General features: G+C 37.8%; 5 protein-coding genes across 5 annotated transcripts; 1 reads left to right on the top strand and 4 right to left on the bottom strand.

Moving 5' to 3' along the window:
• Nucleotides 1–1,575: 1,575 nt before the first annotated feature.
• PHYBLDRAFT_143196 (hypothetical protein) lies at nucleotides 1,576–1,997 on the bottom strand (the record flags this gene model as incomplete). The annotated part of the gene is made up of 2 exons (XM_018430948.1): nucleotides 1,576–1,670; nucleotides 1,763–1,997. The coding sequence occupies 2 exons, from the start codon at nucleotides 1,995–1,997 to the stop codon at nucleotides 1,576–1,578; spliced, it is 330 nt and encodes a 109-aa protein (XP_018294252.1).
• A 1,595-nt stretch (nucleotides 1,998–3,592) lies between these two features.
• PHYBLDRAFT_180572 (hypothetical protein) lies at nucleotides 3,593–6,168 on the top strand (the record flags this gene model as incomplete). Its single annotated transcript, XM_018438334.1, has 7 exons — nucleotides 3,593–3,646; nucleotides 3,733–3,826; nucleotides 3,914–4,693; nucleotides 5,231–5,289; nucleotides 5,382–5,420; nucleotides 5,504–5,682; nucleotides 5,780–6,168. 7 exons carry the CDS (start codon nucleotides 3,593–3,595, stop codon nucleotides 6,078–6,080), a joined length of 1,506 nt encoding a protein of 501 aa, XP_018294253.1. The 3' UTR covers nucleotides 6,081–6,168.
• A 9-nt stretch (nucleotides 6,169–6,177) lies between these two features.
• PHYBLDRAFT_74362 (hypothetical protein) lies at nucleotides 6,178–8,002 on the bottom strand (the record flags this gene model as incomplete). The annotated part of the gene is made up of 8 exons (XM_018443015.1): nucleotides 6,178–6,695; nucleotides 6,763–6,884; nucleotides 6,971–7,273; nucleotides 7,348–7,426; nucleotides 7,538–7,608; nucleotides 7,752–7,803; nucleotides 7,876–7,930; nucleotides 7,986–8,002. 8 exons carry the CDS (start codon nucleotides 8,000–8,002, stop codon nucleotides 6,300–6,302), a joined length of 1,095 nt encoding a protein of 364 aa, XP_018294254.1. The 3' UTR covers nucleotides 6,178–6,299.
• A 368-nt stretch (nucleotides 8,003–8,370) lies between these two features.
• Nucleotides 8,371–12,710, bottom strand: PHYBLDRAFT_177210 (hypothetical protein; the record flags this gene model as incomplete). The annotated part of the gene is made up of 9 exons (XM_018437863.1): nucleotides 8,371–9,763; nucleotides 9,865–10,003; nucleotides 10,066–10,217; nucleotides 10,295–10,712; nucleotides 10,819–10,928; nucleotides 11,036–11,102; nucleotides 11,184–11,278; nucleotides 11,364–11,465; nucleotides 12,698–12,710. 9 exons carry the CDS (start codon nucleotides 12,708–12,710, stop codon nucleotides 8,487–8,489), a joined length of 2,373 nt encoding a protein of 790 aa, XP_018294255.1. The 3' UTR covers nucleotides 8,371–8,486.
• A 524-nt stretch (nucleotides 12,711–13,234) lies between these two features.
• Nucleotides 13,235–14,652, bottom strand: PHYBLDRAFT_143200 (hypothetical protein; the record flags this gene model as incomplete). The annotated part of the gene is made up of 2 exons (XM_018430949.1): nucleotides 13,235–14,473; nucleotides 14,566–14,652. 2 exons carry the CDS (start codon nucleotides 14,650–14,652, stop codon nucleotides 13,235–13,237), a joined length of 1,326 nt encoding a protein of 441 aa, XP_018294256.1.
• Nucleotides 14,653–14,766: the final 114 nt, after the last annotated feature.

The following is a 14,766-nucleotide window of genomic DNA, read 5'->3' on the forward strand; positions in this document are numbered from 1 at the left end:
AAAAAAAAATTTATACACATTCTCCCTTTTAACTATCCTTTTTTTTATTTTTATAATATTTTTTTATACAATATGTTATGTTAAAGAAGAGGTATTTACCCGTATTATCACCCTTTCTAGCTCCCTCTCTCTCTCTCTCTCTCTCTCTCTCTCTCTTTTTTTTTGCTCTCTAAATACACTTCTTTTCTCCCTTTCTTCCATATCTTCTCCCCTTTTTTATTTTTATTTATGCTTAATGAGTGCCAATGTTAAAGAGGTAGAATAATTACAACATACATACGCATGTATTATGTTATATATATATTCATGACAGCAACCAAGTGTTGGCTCTTTGTTTTCTTAAATATACCAATTCACATCTATATACCTATCTACAGCCTTTAATTATTCTATAGGTCTTGGAAGCGATCAACTATTGGTCCAAAAGAATAAATAATATATATCTTTCAGTCCGTTTATTTTATAGAGAGAAAATAATTGTTATTCATTTCAAAAATTGCTATCCCAATGATTACTGGATAATCGACATTATTGTCGAATCCTATACAAACACGTGATATTTATTCTTAAAGAGCCTTTTAATGATGCAAACCAAACCAAACCAAAGAAAAACAATGCTCAGACTAATAACTGATCCGGTACCCGGGTGAAAGGTTTATATACAGCTACTATTGTTAGTTATTGTTATTAGCATTAAGCATTAAGCATTAAGCATCAAGTTATGCTTTTGTCTTGTCAATATTAAGCTGCATTAAAACACACACATATAAAGGTATTTTATTTTATATATGTGTGTATATGCTTTATTATTGAAATTCATATTTCTCCTTTCATAATAAGCAAGAATTTGCTTTTGTCGCAGGATTATTTTATTATTTTTTGGTACTTGGTAGTAGGAGTAAATTGTACCACACTTGTTCTCTTGATATAAGGGCAGGGCATAACCCAACTCCTTTGACAGCAATAGCAATCATATCAATGGTAGTTGTTTTATTACCAACAACAACAACAGCAAAAAAGAAAGACACGCACGACCAGTTGATCAATAAACATTTACTCCTTTATTTATTGTATATTTAATAAAGGCTGTCCTCATTGACTATTCAAAACTAACTTTCTTTACCCCAGAATGATTTGCTCTTGTCAACCTGCCAAATCGGCCCCAAGTGTCCTAACGAATTCATTACTTTCCTGCCAACTCTACTATTGTCATCTACTCTGTCCAGATACCAATATCCCCTTCCTTTTTTTTTGTTTTGTTTTATTTTTATTTTATTGTTCGATAGTAACAAGAAGCTGGGTAGAGCTATTTCATTCAAAACATTTCCATAAATTGTGTATATATTAACGCGTTAGATTCTATAAGAATCCGAAAGATTTTAAAGAAAATAATAATAATAATAATCCGAGATATAACATCGAGATATTTATCCCTTTTCTCTTGCAAGGATTGAAGAAAATAATGATACGGGATTTAAACATATCGATGCATTTTTCTTGGCTTTTTTTGTTGAACTCGTAAAAAAATTGGATAATTTGTAAATCTTCAATAAATGTATTATGTAAGTGTATTTTTCAAGAAGAGAGTCTCTTCAGAGCATCAATCCATTCTACTGCCAAGAATGAGGTCGAACCAACAGGAGGTGTGTAAGATAGCCACCTAGACCAAGCTACAAATAAGAAATATATATATATAAATATTGTGTAGATTATTTGCCACTTGCAAGGCACGTACACACAATAAAAAAAAAAGGGAACTTACCCCAGAATGAAAACTTCTTTCCCAGCCATTTTCCTACAAAGGGGAATACGACAAGGGAGAACAAAGCATTGATTTGTTCCTTGCTTTCTTCCCATTCAGCCTCTGCATCGTCAGAATAATAACCATCCTCTGAGGCTTCATATCGTCTTTCGTAGCCATAATCACCATCCTCACTACGGTCAATGTCATCAATGTCTGGAACTCTGTCCAATTCACTGTATCGATTCTCATTCATCATCACCTACAATTCAAACAAACAAACAAACAACCAACCAAACAAAACAAAACAAACAAAGGAAGGAAGTATAAAGAAGAAAGAACGCGTTAAGAAGAAACCATTTACTGCCTTTATTATCATTATTTGCTTTACTGCGAATATTACTTTTTTCTTGTTCTTATATAAAAAAAGAAGAAAGTATCAATTTGTTTCCTCATACTTTTATTTTTTCTTTTTTTGGTCGAAAATCTACGGTTCCCTTTGTCGGTCAAAGAAAACTATTGAGCGGACACCAGATAGAATAGAGCGTAATGAATGATATGAATTAAAGGAAGAAAGAAAGGGTAGACATACAGAGGGTGATAAGAGTACTTTGGACAGTCACATTTTGGAATTGTAAACTCTGTAAAGCTTCGTTTCTCGTTTTTTTTTTCTATCTTTCTTTCTATCAAAGTACACCACAGAACTATCATAATGCAAATACATGGGTTATTTTCTTTAAAAAAGATAAAAAAAAAAGCAGAATAAAGCATATGTAGCTAATAAATTTTCTTTACTACATTGTATATATATATAAGTTAAAGGCACAAATTAACCTTAAAAAACCATGTTTGACTGTTTCAAATCTCAAAGACTTTGATAAAGAAAACCCCAGACTATCTTTTATTTAAAATATATCTTTATTATTGCTCTAATACATGTGATACTATTATCTCTGTAGTCTACATTAGTATAGTCTTTATAAGTGAATTGGATACAAAGAAGAAGAAAGAAACAGACTTATATACACTATGGGAAAAAAAGAGGTGCCTCTGGAGGTTCCCTGGGGGGAGGCTGCCCAGGAAGCCGTCCAGGGGGAGCTTTTGATTTCCCTCCTTTTTCACCTCCTGCCTTTTATGAATTATTATATATCTCCGCTATCTAATTGATGTAAGCCTTTATTCATTTACCAGTATACTTTCTTGTAACTTACACTGTAGGAAATGGCAGCATCTAAAGCTGCGGATGCGCAACTCGGCTGCCCATGAGCAACTTTTATAGTAAATAAAAGGCCAGCTTTTACTCCATTAGCTTTACATTTTGGCAAATACGATTTATGGGATTTTAGATTAGAGTAGGTGCTGTGTTATAACAAAATACCCATATATTTATTTGTCGAATTTTGGTCGCTTGGTTTAAAGTTTTTGTATTTCAGCAGATTTGCTTTCTATTTTGAAATTGCCACAGAATTCTTTAAAATGCTACAGAATTCTATTAATTGCTACAAAATCTATGGTAATTTTATTTGATTTTGCCACAGAACAACACCCACTCTATTTATGACAAAAATACAATATTCCAAAAAAAAAAAAACATTTAAGTAACAGAAAAACCAAAAACAGGTTGTGACGCTTCTTAAGCCTTTTGAACAAGAGTTCTATCAATAAACCGTAGTGCTTTAGTATTTTACTTGGATTTTTTAACTCCATAAGCTTCTTTTTAAAACAAGAGACCCTGAGTGCTAAAATAAAAGAGTAAAAGACCTTGGTGGAAGTCCACAAAAGGAAGTACCAGTCACATCAATCTGACAAATCCATAAGACAGTTTCAATCTATCGTGATGCCTGATCTCTCATGGCATCTGCAACTGAACAAATATCAACGGAGAATGCTCCAGAGCACTGTCCTGTAAATATACCTAACCGATTATCTCGCAAATAAAGAAGACCTTGTATAACCAGAATTGACCTTTATCTTCTTTTGTCTTGTCTTAGGGTCCAGAGAGTCAGGCAGCTGGACAAGCCGACGCTTGTGCTGGGTGTCCTAACCAGAATATCTGCGCTACTGCTCCAAAGGGTCCTGACCCAGGTACATACAACAACAACAACAAATAAGACGGATACAGACAGAAATCTATGACTGCAGTATTCACATTTCACTGATATCAACTTATAGACATTGCTTTCATTACGCAGCGCATGGCATCCGTAAAACACAAGATCTTGGTTCTGTCAGGAAAAGGAGGTGTTGGAAAGTCAAGCTTTACTTCTCAACTAGCCTTTGCCTTGTCGCACGATGAGGAGGTCCAGGTCGGTGTGATGGATATCGATATATGCGGTCCTTCGATCCCTACAATCATGGGCCTCGAAAATGAACAGATCCACCAGAGCAACAGTGGCTGGCAACCTGTATTCGTCCAAGAGAATCTGGCTGTCATGAGCATCGGATTCATGCTTCCGGACAAAGATGATGCTGTAATCTGGCGTGGGCCAAAGAAGAATGGTCTGATCAAGCAGTTCTTGAGAGATGTGGACTGGGGAGAGCTTGACTACTTGCTGGTCGACACTCCTCCAGGTACCTCGGATGAACATCTTTCTGTGACCACATTCCTTAAGGAAAGCGGCATTGACGGTGCAGTAATCATCACTACTCCACAAGAGGTTGCTCTTCAGGACGTTCGCAAGGAAATCGATTTTTGCCGCAAGGCCAAGATTCCAATCCTGGGCATGGTAGAAAACATGGCCGGTTTTGTCTGTCCTTCATGTCATGGCGAATCCATCATCTTCCCTCCCAGCACCGGTGGAGCAGCGGCTCTTGCCAAAGAACTCAACATTGACCTCTTGGGATCTATTCCACTCGATCCTCGGGTAGCCAAGAGCTGTGATATGGGTGTTTCATTTATGGACGAGCATCCTGACTCCCCTGCATGTACTGCCTATGAAGCAATTATTGAGAGTAAGTCATTTTTGCTCGATAGTCTTTCTTGGGATGGTATATTAATCAATTTAATTTATTAATTTAATTTATACAGAGCTTTTGGAAAAAGTCGGATAAAGCAGTCTAATATACTACCTTGGCTTTTACTACCTTTTATATACATATATCATCCATCAACAAAAAAAATCAATAAACATATAAAAATATATTCCTGTATATAAATATAATTATCTGTATATTCGTGTGTGTTTTAACGTATGCATGCATAGTGTATCTTGTATTTTTCAAGTATTTTTTTCCCATTATATACACCGAGTTTATTCGACATTTGACAGTAAAATGACGTAAGTGAGTGTAAGTTCTGGCAAACACAAGCATATAAAAAGAGGACGCATCTTGTTATCTGCACCTTTTCCTTTTATTTTTTCCTTTAAAACAACTACATAATATGGCCTTAGCTCCTCAATTCGCGGGTAACTTTTTTTCTCTTCAAGTCATTACATAAGCATCCTCTTCTGCCCATTTACTCATTATACATTGTCATTGCTTTGTTAGGTCATCGCCTTGGTTCTGCTTTGGCTCCTAATACCATTGAAATCTATCTTGACTACGTCGTATGTTATTTTGTTTAACCTTGCTCTTTTGTTTTGTTTTATTTTATTTATTTTTGCTTGATTATTGACGCGTTTTATAATATTGATTGTAGTGTCCATTTTCGGCCAAAATTTACAAGAAGCTTAGAGAGGTGAGAAATATTGATAAGAAGAAGAAAAAAAAAAGAACCCAATAGTGCTATTGGTCGTGGAACTTATCTTGAAAGCACTCTAGCAATTCTGGCAATTGACAGAAGAAAAATACCCTGACAAGTTCCAAGTTATCTTCCGTCAGCAAGTTCAGCCTTGGCATGCATCTTCTACACTTGTGCACGAAGCTGCTCTCGCAGTAGAGAGAATCAATTCTCAAAAATTCTTTCCATTTTCCGATGCCCTGTTTGCTCACCAGGCTGAGTAAGTTGAAATTGTCCCTTCTTTCTTTATCAACTGGTTGATTGATTGATTGACTGACTGACTGACTTATTCATGCTTCTTTCTTTCAACTGTATAGATACTTTGATGAGGCTGTCGAAGAAAAGACTCGTCGTCAGTTGATTGATCAATTGAGCACCCTGGCTTCAAGTGTCGGCGTTTCTGGCGAGGAAGTCAAAGGACTTTTATCAAATGGAACAGGCGAGCCAAAGAATGCAGGCAATAAGCTGTCCAATGATCTCAAGCTGGCCATCCGCCTAGGTCGCCAAAATGGTATCCACGTCAGCCCAACTGTTTTGTTTAATGGAATCCGCGATGACAGTGTATCTTCAAGCTGGGAAATTAAGCAGTGGGATGATTATTTGAAATCAAAGCTTTAAAATTAAAAAAGTGAACATAAATAAAATCAATCAATTAACCAAATAAAAAAATAAAAAAAAATAAACCAAGCTTCAAAGCTTTCTTATTACTATTAATATTATTTTAAATGTTTTTTTATAAAGGAAAAAGAAATGGGGGATTAAATGTATTCAATAAAAAAAACCAATTTGAGGTCAAGATTACATTTCTTCATTAATGTATTTGTGTAATAAATAATCTTAACCAAACATCTTGGAGAAGGCAGCCTTCTCCTTCTGCTTTCTCTGGACAAGTCTCTGTTTGGCATTAGCAAGTTCTCTCTTGATAGCAGCATCGTTAGGATCTTTTTTGGCTGCCTCTTCAAGATCGCCAATGGCACCCTGCTCGTCCTTCAGGGCAATCTTGGCAGTTGCACGACGGAACAGAGCCTTGGTAATATCACTGGCCTTGAGGTATTTTTGCTCATATTCAAGGACATGAGTGGCAGCATCAACAGCCTCACGGTTCTCGTTCAACTTGATTGCACACATGGCTTTGTTGAGATAACAAGGAACCTTGATTGCGGCATACTTGACACGCACCTCTTCGGGATCCTCTTCATCGAAAACGGGCTTCTCGTTAAGATAACGAATAGCCTATAATGATAGTAATATACATATATATTAAAAATTATTTATAAAGAACAAAAAAAAGGGGGCATACCTTTTGATACTTCTTCATAGCAAGATTGTATTCACTCTTCTTAAAGTAATCGTTACCAATGTTCTTGAGAACACCAGCAATCTCAATCAAATCAATAGGTTCCTTGGGACCTTCATAATCATCTATTATATATAAGTAATATCAATATTTGTAATATTAAGAGAAACCTATACGTTTACGGATGCACATGTGTATATATGTTTATTACCTGGAAACTCTTCATACTTGTCACCGTCAGCAGGAGTAGGAATACCATCATCAGCACCCTCGGGGATCTCACCACAGTCCTCGATAACTACATCCTCCAAGGGCTTATCGTTCTTGGATTTCAAGTTCTCCATCTCGCGTACGATGCCCTTTCCCTTCAAGACCTTTCCGAAAACAACATGCTTTCCATCCAGATGAGGAGTAGGAACAGTAGTGATGAAGAATTGGGATCCGTTGGTTGCAGGGCCAGCATTGGCCATGGACAACAAGAAGGGCTTATCGTGCTTCAAGTCAAAGTTTTCATCTACATGTCATGGTAAGCCCAACAAAATCCTTTTACATATTTTTTTTGGAAATAAAGTCAATCGATTGTCTTACCTTCGAACTTTTCACCATAGATGGACTCTCCGCCAGTACCATTGCCAGCTGTGAAGTCACCACCTTGACACATGAAATTCTAATGAAAAATATCAATTGAAACAAAAACAAAATTGTTAGATAAACATTAAGATGACAACCTTTCAAGATGATGGCATGTAAAATAAAAATAAAAGCATATCAGCCTTACCTTGATGATACGGTGGAAACCGGATCCCTTGAAGTGGAGAGGAACACCAGACTTTCCTTTACCCTTTTCACCTATCGTACGCGTCAGTTGATACAATCCATCAAAACAACAAGAAAGAAGTAAATTTATATGTTTATGTTGTTTAAATTTAATACACAGGTAATATAGATATATAAATGCCTGTAGCATATCCGGATTTTATATGCTTACGTACCAGTGCAAAGGGCACGGAAGTTTTCGGCAGTCTTGGGAGTTACATCCTTGAACTGTAGGAGAATGAGTACTTTTTTAAATTATTTTTACATGACAAATATTAGAGATTACGCCATTAGACTTGCCAACTCAAACACGATTCGGCCTTCCTTCTTGCCGCCAATGGAGATGTCGAAGAATCTATTACAAACTTTCAATACAATCCCACAGACACTGGTATCACATTCTCTCTTACACGCGTGGGTTGGGCATAGCGGCAAAGGGAGAATGCAAGTTAAAGAGCAAAGAACAAAGAACAAATAATAATAAAAAAAAAGGCAGGCGATTTTTTGTTGGTAAAAAATAAATAATTAAAATAATAATAAATTTGGGCGGGATTGTTAAAGCTTATGGGAAGTAGGATAAAAATTGGCCTTTCTATGGATCAAAAATTGTTCTGGAAATATCCACACTGGTTCTTATTTTTTTGTTTTTTGTTTTTTGTTTTTTTGTTGTTTTAGGTCTCTCACTCCAAAATAGGTAAATAAAGGTATAATCTTTTAGTTGATAGATAACTCTATGGTTCATGCTCTTTAATATACATCTTCTCGATTTTGTTTGTAAGAAATCCTTGTCATCATCGTCGTATATATATTTTTTTCTATGTTACTATTTACATTTATTTATCTTTATATCTCAAAGAATAAATATTAATCTCTTCTTTATAATCATCATCTTTTTTTTGGTATTTTTTTTTTTACCAACCCTCGGTGTTGCGGACCTCAACCTCCTTTCCACCCAACTCAGCCTTGGTGACAACACGACCGAGCTCAACAACCTTCTCGTTGGATTCTTCCAACAGGCGGGTGATCTCAGGCACAGAGGCACGGTCGGCGACAATTACCATACCAATACCGCAGTTGAAAGTACGCGACATCTCATAAGGTGAGAGGTTACCGGCCTGCTTGAGCCACTTGAAGATAGGAGGAAGTTCGTAGGAAGCAGCATCGACTACTACAGCAAGATCCTCGGGCATGACACGGGGAATATTGTCAAGGAAGCCGCCGCCAGTGATATGTGCCATAGCCTTGACGAGCTCGTTGCGTACAACTGGTAATAATTGCTTAACGTAGATACGAGTGGGAGTCAAGAGAGCCTCACCGAGAGTCTTGGCCTTGTCCCAGGGACAGGTGGAGTGGTAGGTCAAACCAGGCTGGGAATCAACAATCTTACGTACAAGAGAGAAACCGTTGGAGTGAACACCAGATGAAGCCAGGCCGAGAACAACATCACCGGCACGGATGGTATCCATACGAGGAAGGATCTTACTGCGCTCAACAGCACCAACAGTAAAACCTGCGCCATCATAATCGCCTACAGCGTAAAGACCGGGCATTTCAGCAGTCTCACCGCCGACCAATGCAGCGCCAGATTGAAGACATCCCTCGACAACACCAGCAACAAAGTCAGTAGCAACATCCACCTCGAGTTTTCCGCACGCGAAGTAATCCAAGAAGAAGAAGGGCTCGGCACCCTGGACAATCAGATCGTTGACGTTCATGGCCACAAGATCAATACCGACGGTGTTGTGAATGTTGCAAATCTGGGCAACCTTGAGCTTGGTTCCGATACCGTCAGTAGCAGAAACGAGGATGGGATCGTGGAAACCAGCAGCCTTGAGGTCAAAGAGGCCGCCGAAGCCGCCGATATCCGAATCAGCGCCAACACGCTTGGTAGACTTGACTAAAGGTTTGATCTTCTGGACCAAGAGGTTACCAGCATCAATGTCTACACCAGCAGCAGCGTAAGACAGACCGACTTCCTTGGCCAACTTATCGGCGTAACCAAAGGCGCGGTGTGCGATGTCCTTGCGATAGTGCATCTTGTCAAACTTGATCGAGTTGACACCTGCATAGGCGAGATCTACAGCCTCGCTAAGGCTAGAGGATACAGCAGACACAGCAAGAACGCGACCACCGGCAGTGAAGAGCTTATTGTTCTTGGATTCGGTGCCAGCATGGAAAACGGTGACATCTAGTGTATATAAAAAGGACAAACATTCAATAATTGTTATTTCGTGACTTTATATATATATGGTTGATAGCAAATTGCTTCTATCAATGAAAGAGACTTACCCTTGGGGAGGGTGCCAATGTTGATCTCTTGACCCTTGGGATAGCTACCAGGATAACCACCAGCAGCAATAATAACAGTGGCAGCAAATGCATGCTTGATAGTAATGGAAACTGCATCAAGACGACCCTCAACACAAGCCTATTACAAAAAAAATTATTATATTATCTTAACAAAGATATATGATAAGCGTAGATATTTACCATCATAACTTCAGCGAGATCGGTATCATCACTCAACAAAGGCAAGACGACCTCAGTCTCAGGGTCACCAAAACGGACATTGTACTCAAGGACCTTGGGGCCAGAGGCAGTCAACATAATACCAGTGAAAAGCATACCGACAAATGGGAAGCCTATACAATGCAATTTAACATATGAGAAAATATTTTTTATAATCTAGTATATAAGTGTGTGTGTATGTGATAATTACCATCTCTGCGCATGCCATCAACGGTGGGCTGGAGAATGGTACGCTTGATTTGATCAATAAGGGACTTGGTACCAATAGGAGTGGGAGCATAACAGCCCATACCACCAGTGTTGGGACCCTTGTCACCATCAAGGGCACGCTTGTGATCCTGGGCAGGAGGAAGAGCAATAACAGTGTAGCCGTCAGAGAAGGCCAACACCGAAAGTTCTTCACCCTCCAGACACTCTTCTACCACAACCTCGTTACCAGCAGCACCAAACTCCTTGTCAACCATAATTGACTTGAGGCCGGCAAGAGCTTCTTCCTTGTTTGCAGGGATAAGGACACCCTTACCACCAGCCAAACCAGAAGCCTTGAGAACAACGTTGTGCTTAACAGACTTTACATAGGCAGCAGCCTTTTCAAAGTCAGTGAAATTCTAGACAAAGTAAAAAAATAAATATTGTTGGATGAGTTAAAAATATATTTATAAAAAAAAAAAGGTGCGCTGAATAAGGAGCGGGTTTCCTTTTTTGCAGACTTACTTCATATGCAGCTGTGGGAATGTTGTGCTTCTTCATAAAGTCCTTGGAGAAGGTCTTGGAGCCTTCCATTAAGGCAGCCTTGGCTGAAGGACCGAAACAAGGAATGCCAACTAAACATTTTGTAGAATAATGATTGAGTTTTTTATTTACTTTTAAGGTTTTTCTTCTTCTTCTTCTTTCTCTGTATTATATGACTTTTTGGACTTTTTGGACTCACCCTTCTTGAATGCGGTATGAATACCTTCTACCAAAGGCTGTTCGGGACCAGGAATAACAAGATCAACCTACAATAGAAAATAAGATTCCCAGTTATGTGTTAATGAGTCTGTCTTGATATAGGTTTTAATTGCTTGATCGATAGTTACCTTGTTCTTAACAGCGAATTCGGTTAACTTTGCAAAGTCGCAGACACCAATAGCAACGTTGGTTACTTTACTTCCGAGGGAAGTGCCACCGTTACCTAATATTGAAGTAGGTTTAAGTGAGTGTGTTGGATAAAATACGATGAAAATTGTGTGGGTGGGTGTGTAAGGTATAAGGCGTACCAGGAGCAACATAGATGTGAGAGACCTTCTCGGACTGGGCGAGCTTCCATGCAATAGCGTGTTCACGGCCGCCAGCACCGACGAGGAGCACGGTAAGTTTTTCTGGAATAGTGTGTTAGGATTAGAGATATATAGATATATAAAAGCAATATAATTGCTATAGAGAGAGAGAGCAAAAGTATATGCTTATGTGTATGTGTGTTCTTTACCAGAAGCCATCAAAGGTAGTAAAGGATATTGGTTTGACGAGAAGAAATGCGCAAAAAAGTCGGTTTTTAGCTTAATGGATGCTCTGAGTCACATCACCAAGCCACAGGACTGACTGATCGACTCATTTAGCTTTTTAAGATTTCCTAAAGCTTTTTGGAAATCAATGCACTTTTTTTTTTCTTTCATTCTCTACATCGATATTAAGAGTTGTCCTTTATCTGACCCTAGTGTACTATATGGCTTTGGGGAAACAAAAGGTACTACTTTAAAGAGATAAAAATCTACATATAATTCCACTTGTCTTTTCTTACTCTCTTTTTCCGTTCCCTCACATCAGATCTTACTTGGCGGGGGATACAAACTGCCACTGACATCGAATGTAGGAAATGCAGTCGGAGACCGTATGCGCAAAGTCAAAGGCCACTAACTAATGACTAAAATAGAAATCTATTCATCCTAATCAACCAACAAAAAGCACCAAAGATCAGTCTAAGTTGTGGACTGGGCGGGTTGTACTTTAAGGCATGAATACATAAGGATTTGTGCAATAAATAGATGAATAGCTATAAAGAGAGAGAGAGAGAGATATTGGGCTCTCATCAATTAACAGTTCATTGAGTACCAGAAATAATTGGCAAAACTAACTAGTATCTCTGTATGATTTTTTTTTAGTGATAAGCACACTAAAAAAGAAAGTGTCTTTGGAGTGCCAAATCTTTCAAAGATGTTGACTAACTTTTCGGTATTCCGGCAGTCACTGTTCCATCAAACAAGGAATTCGATCCCTATTTCTGGAATAATCTGAATAATTAGATATTCGAGATAATTTGTTTTGGGTATCACTTTTTATAATTCAATCATTTTCGACACCTTTTTCTTTTCACTCCACTGCTACTATTAGTATTACTACTACTTATACTCACATATATATATATATATATATATATCCAATGCTGTAATAATTAAAGTCATTGTATATAAACTAGTATCAAATAATTACTGCATTTTATGTTCAGGCGCCATAGTCTTATCAATCTGATCCTTGATCCGTGCTTCAAATATATACATGTGTAGACTGACCAGAAAATTAATTCTGGACTTTAGAGTACATAAATACTCTTGACCGACCATCCTCATTTCGTTTTGACTTATCATCTTTAGTTGTTACAAAAAGCTATCCTTTACATTTACCCAATAGATAGGAAAATTTTGACAAAAAAAAACACTAATAAGGATCGGAATACATAAAAATGTTTTGTCTGTCGCTATAATTTTCTTTTGCTGTACAGTAATAATGATAATAATACGAATATCGGAAGATGCGATTAATAAGACATCCGCCAAGATTGACCTGAATTCATCACAAGCTATTTGGTCTCTTTGAAAGAAAAATGTATGGACTATAATTACAAGAGTTTAATAGTATCAGATCATTATTATATCTATGTAATAATAATAAGAGACACACTGCTTAATCTTGTACATCTCTATTCGGTATCGTCCAAGTCAGTATAAGTGTTTATCTGGCTCATTCTCCCAAAGGAGACGAGTAAAACAAAACTTAGAGATTATCTACATAATCAATTTCTGTATTGTTTGCATCAAAATATTTAAAGCATTGCTATTGTAAGATGATAAACAACCAAAAAGAAAAAGAAGGTTTATTCAATATGTTCATACTGCTTTACAGGTACATTCATAAGATTGTACATCGTTTGCATGCTAGATTCTGTGCGTCCACTATCACGCACAATACTAAACACTTTGCCTTGGCCAAATCCCTTTGGAGTAAGACGACCTGTGCGTCCAGCCATGTGAAGATAGGCTGCTACAGAAGACGGTCTTCCAAGAATAAACACATGAGAGACGTCTGGGATGTCCATTCCGCGTGCACTGAATTCGTTTGCAATCCACAGTGTATTTGGAGAAATGGGCTGACCAGGAACATAGTCTCTGATGTCTTTGCTTTCTACATTGTGTACTTCCAACCGACGCTTAATATCAGCAGTGCTGGTAAATGCACCAACAAAAAGTATCCCGTGACGAACGTTCTCGACTTGCTTGAGTATAGCAAGGTTCTCTAGCACACGGTCGTCGGTGTCCTCAAAGTCAACTACAGATCGTTCTACTTCAACAGGTTCGGAATCCTCTTCATAGGGCTTAATGTTTCGAATTGTGTCGTCGGAAAGAAGCAAACAATGGTGATTTACATTGGGGCTATCAGCATCGTCATCCAACTGTGTCCCTTCTGTAATGTCGACAAAGAGGGGATTGTACATCCATTGTCTTTGCTTGAGCCAATGACGGATAGGTCGGTTCAAGGTGGCCGATGACACAACCAATTGCGGTTTCTCTGAATGTCTAGGAAGATTATCAAATATGGATTCGATCAAGATCTGGGCAGGTTTTGGATGCTGTGCGCGCCGCTGTTGATCGCGCAAGGAAGCAAAACGTTTTGGAAGGCGTAATGCTTGATCTGCCTCGTCCAGTATAATTGAGTTTAATTCATCGATGTTTAACCGGCCTTGTTGAATGAGATCGAGTAGATGTCCAGGTGTTCCAACCATTGTTTTTGAGGTTTGGAAGACATTTGACTCCACAGGAGAAGATGTCGGGGCATCTGGGAGAAGACGCTGCAGCCATGAGCCGATCTGAACAGCCAATTCCTGATTGGGTACGATGTAAAGTGACTGTATACTTTTTCTTGGAGGGGTTGGCTTGTCGAATGAGGAGAGTGCAAGTGCGATTCCGAAAGTCTTTCCAGTTCCGGTACGATCTCGAATAAAGAGATCTTGACCTTTAAGGATTGGCGGAATGAACAATGACTGGGCCTTTGTGGGGGATTCAATGTGGAATTCTGAATTTAACCTCGAACATAGTGTATTTGATATACCTAATTGCTATTATTTGTTGTTAAAGTTTAGTATTATTGCTATCATTAAAGAAATACATTAATCAATACATGGACTATGTATCTTTGTAAATATCTAACCTGAAATGTTGGCTTTGTTGTGTAAAGCCTTAAATTGGACGAGATTTTGTGCACAATATTTAGCCTCTGGGTCATCATTTTCAACATCTTAAATATAATTATCTATTATAATTTATTTACTTTTTATATTAAAAATTATTATTAATATTAGTGTTGAAATTAAAGGGGAATTATTTCTCCTGTATTAATATTAATAATAAA

This window comes from Phycomyces blakesleeanus (assembly GCF_001638985.1).
Source record: "Phycomyces blakesleeanus NRRL 1555(-) unplaced genomic scaffold PHYBLscaffold_6, whole genome shotgun sequence".
Lineage (NCBI taxonomy): Eukaryota > Fungi > Mucoromycota > Mucoromycetes > Mucorales > Phycomycetaceae > Phycomyces > Phycomyces blakesleeanus.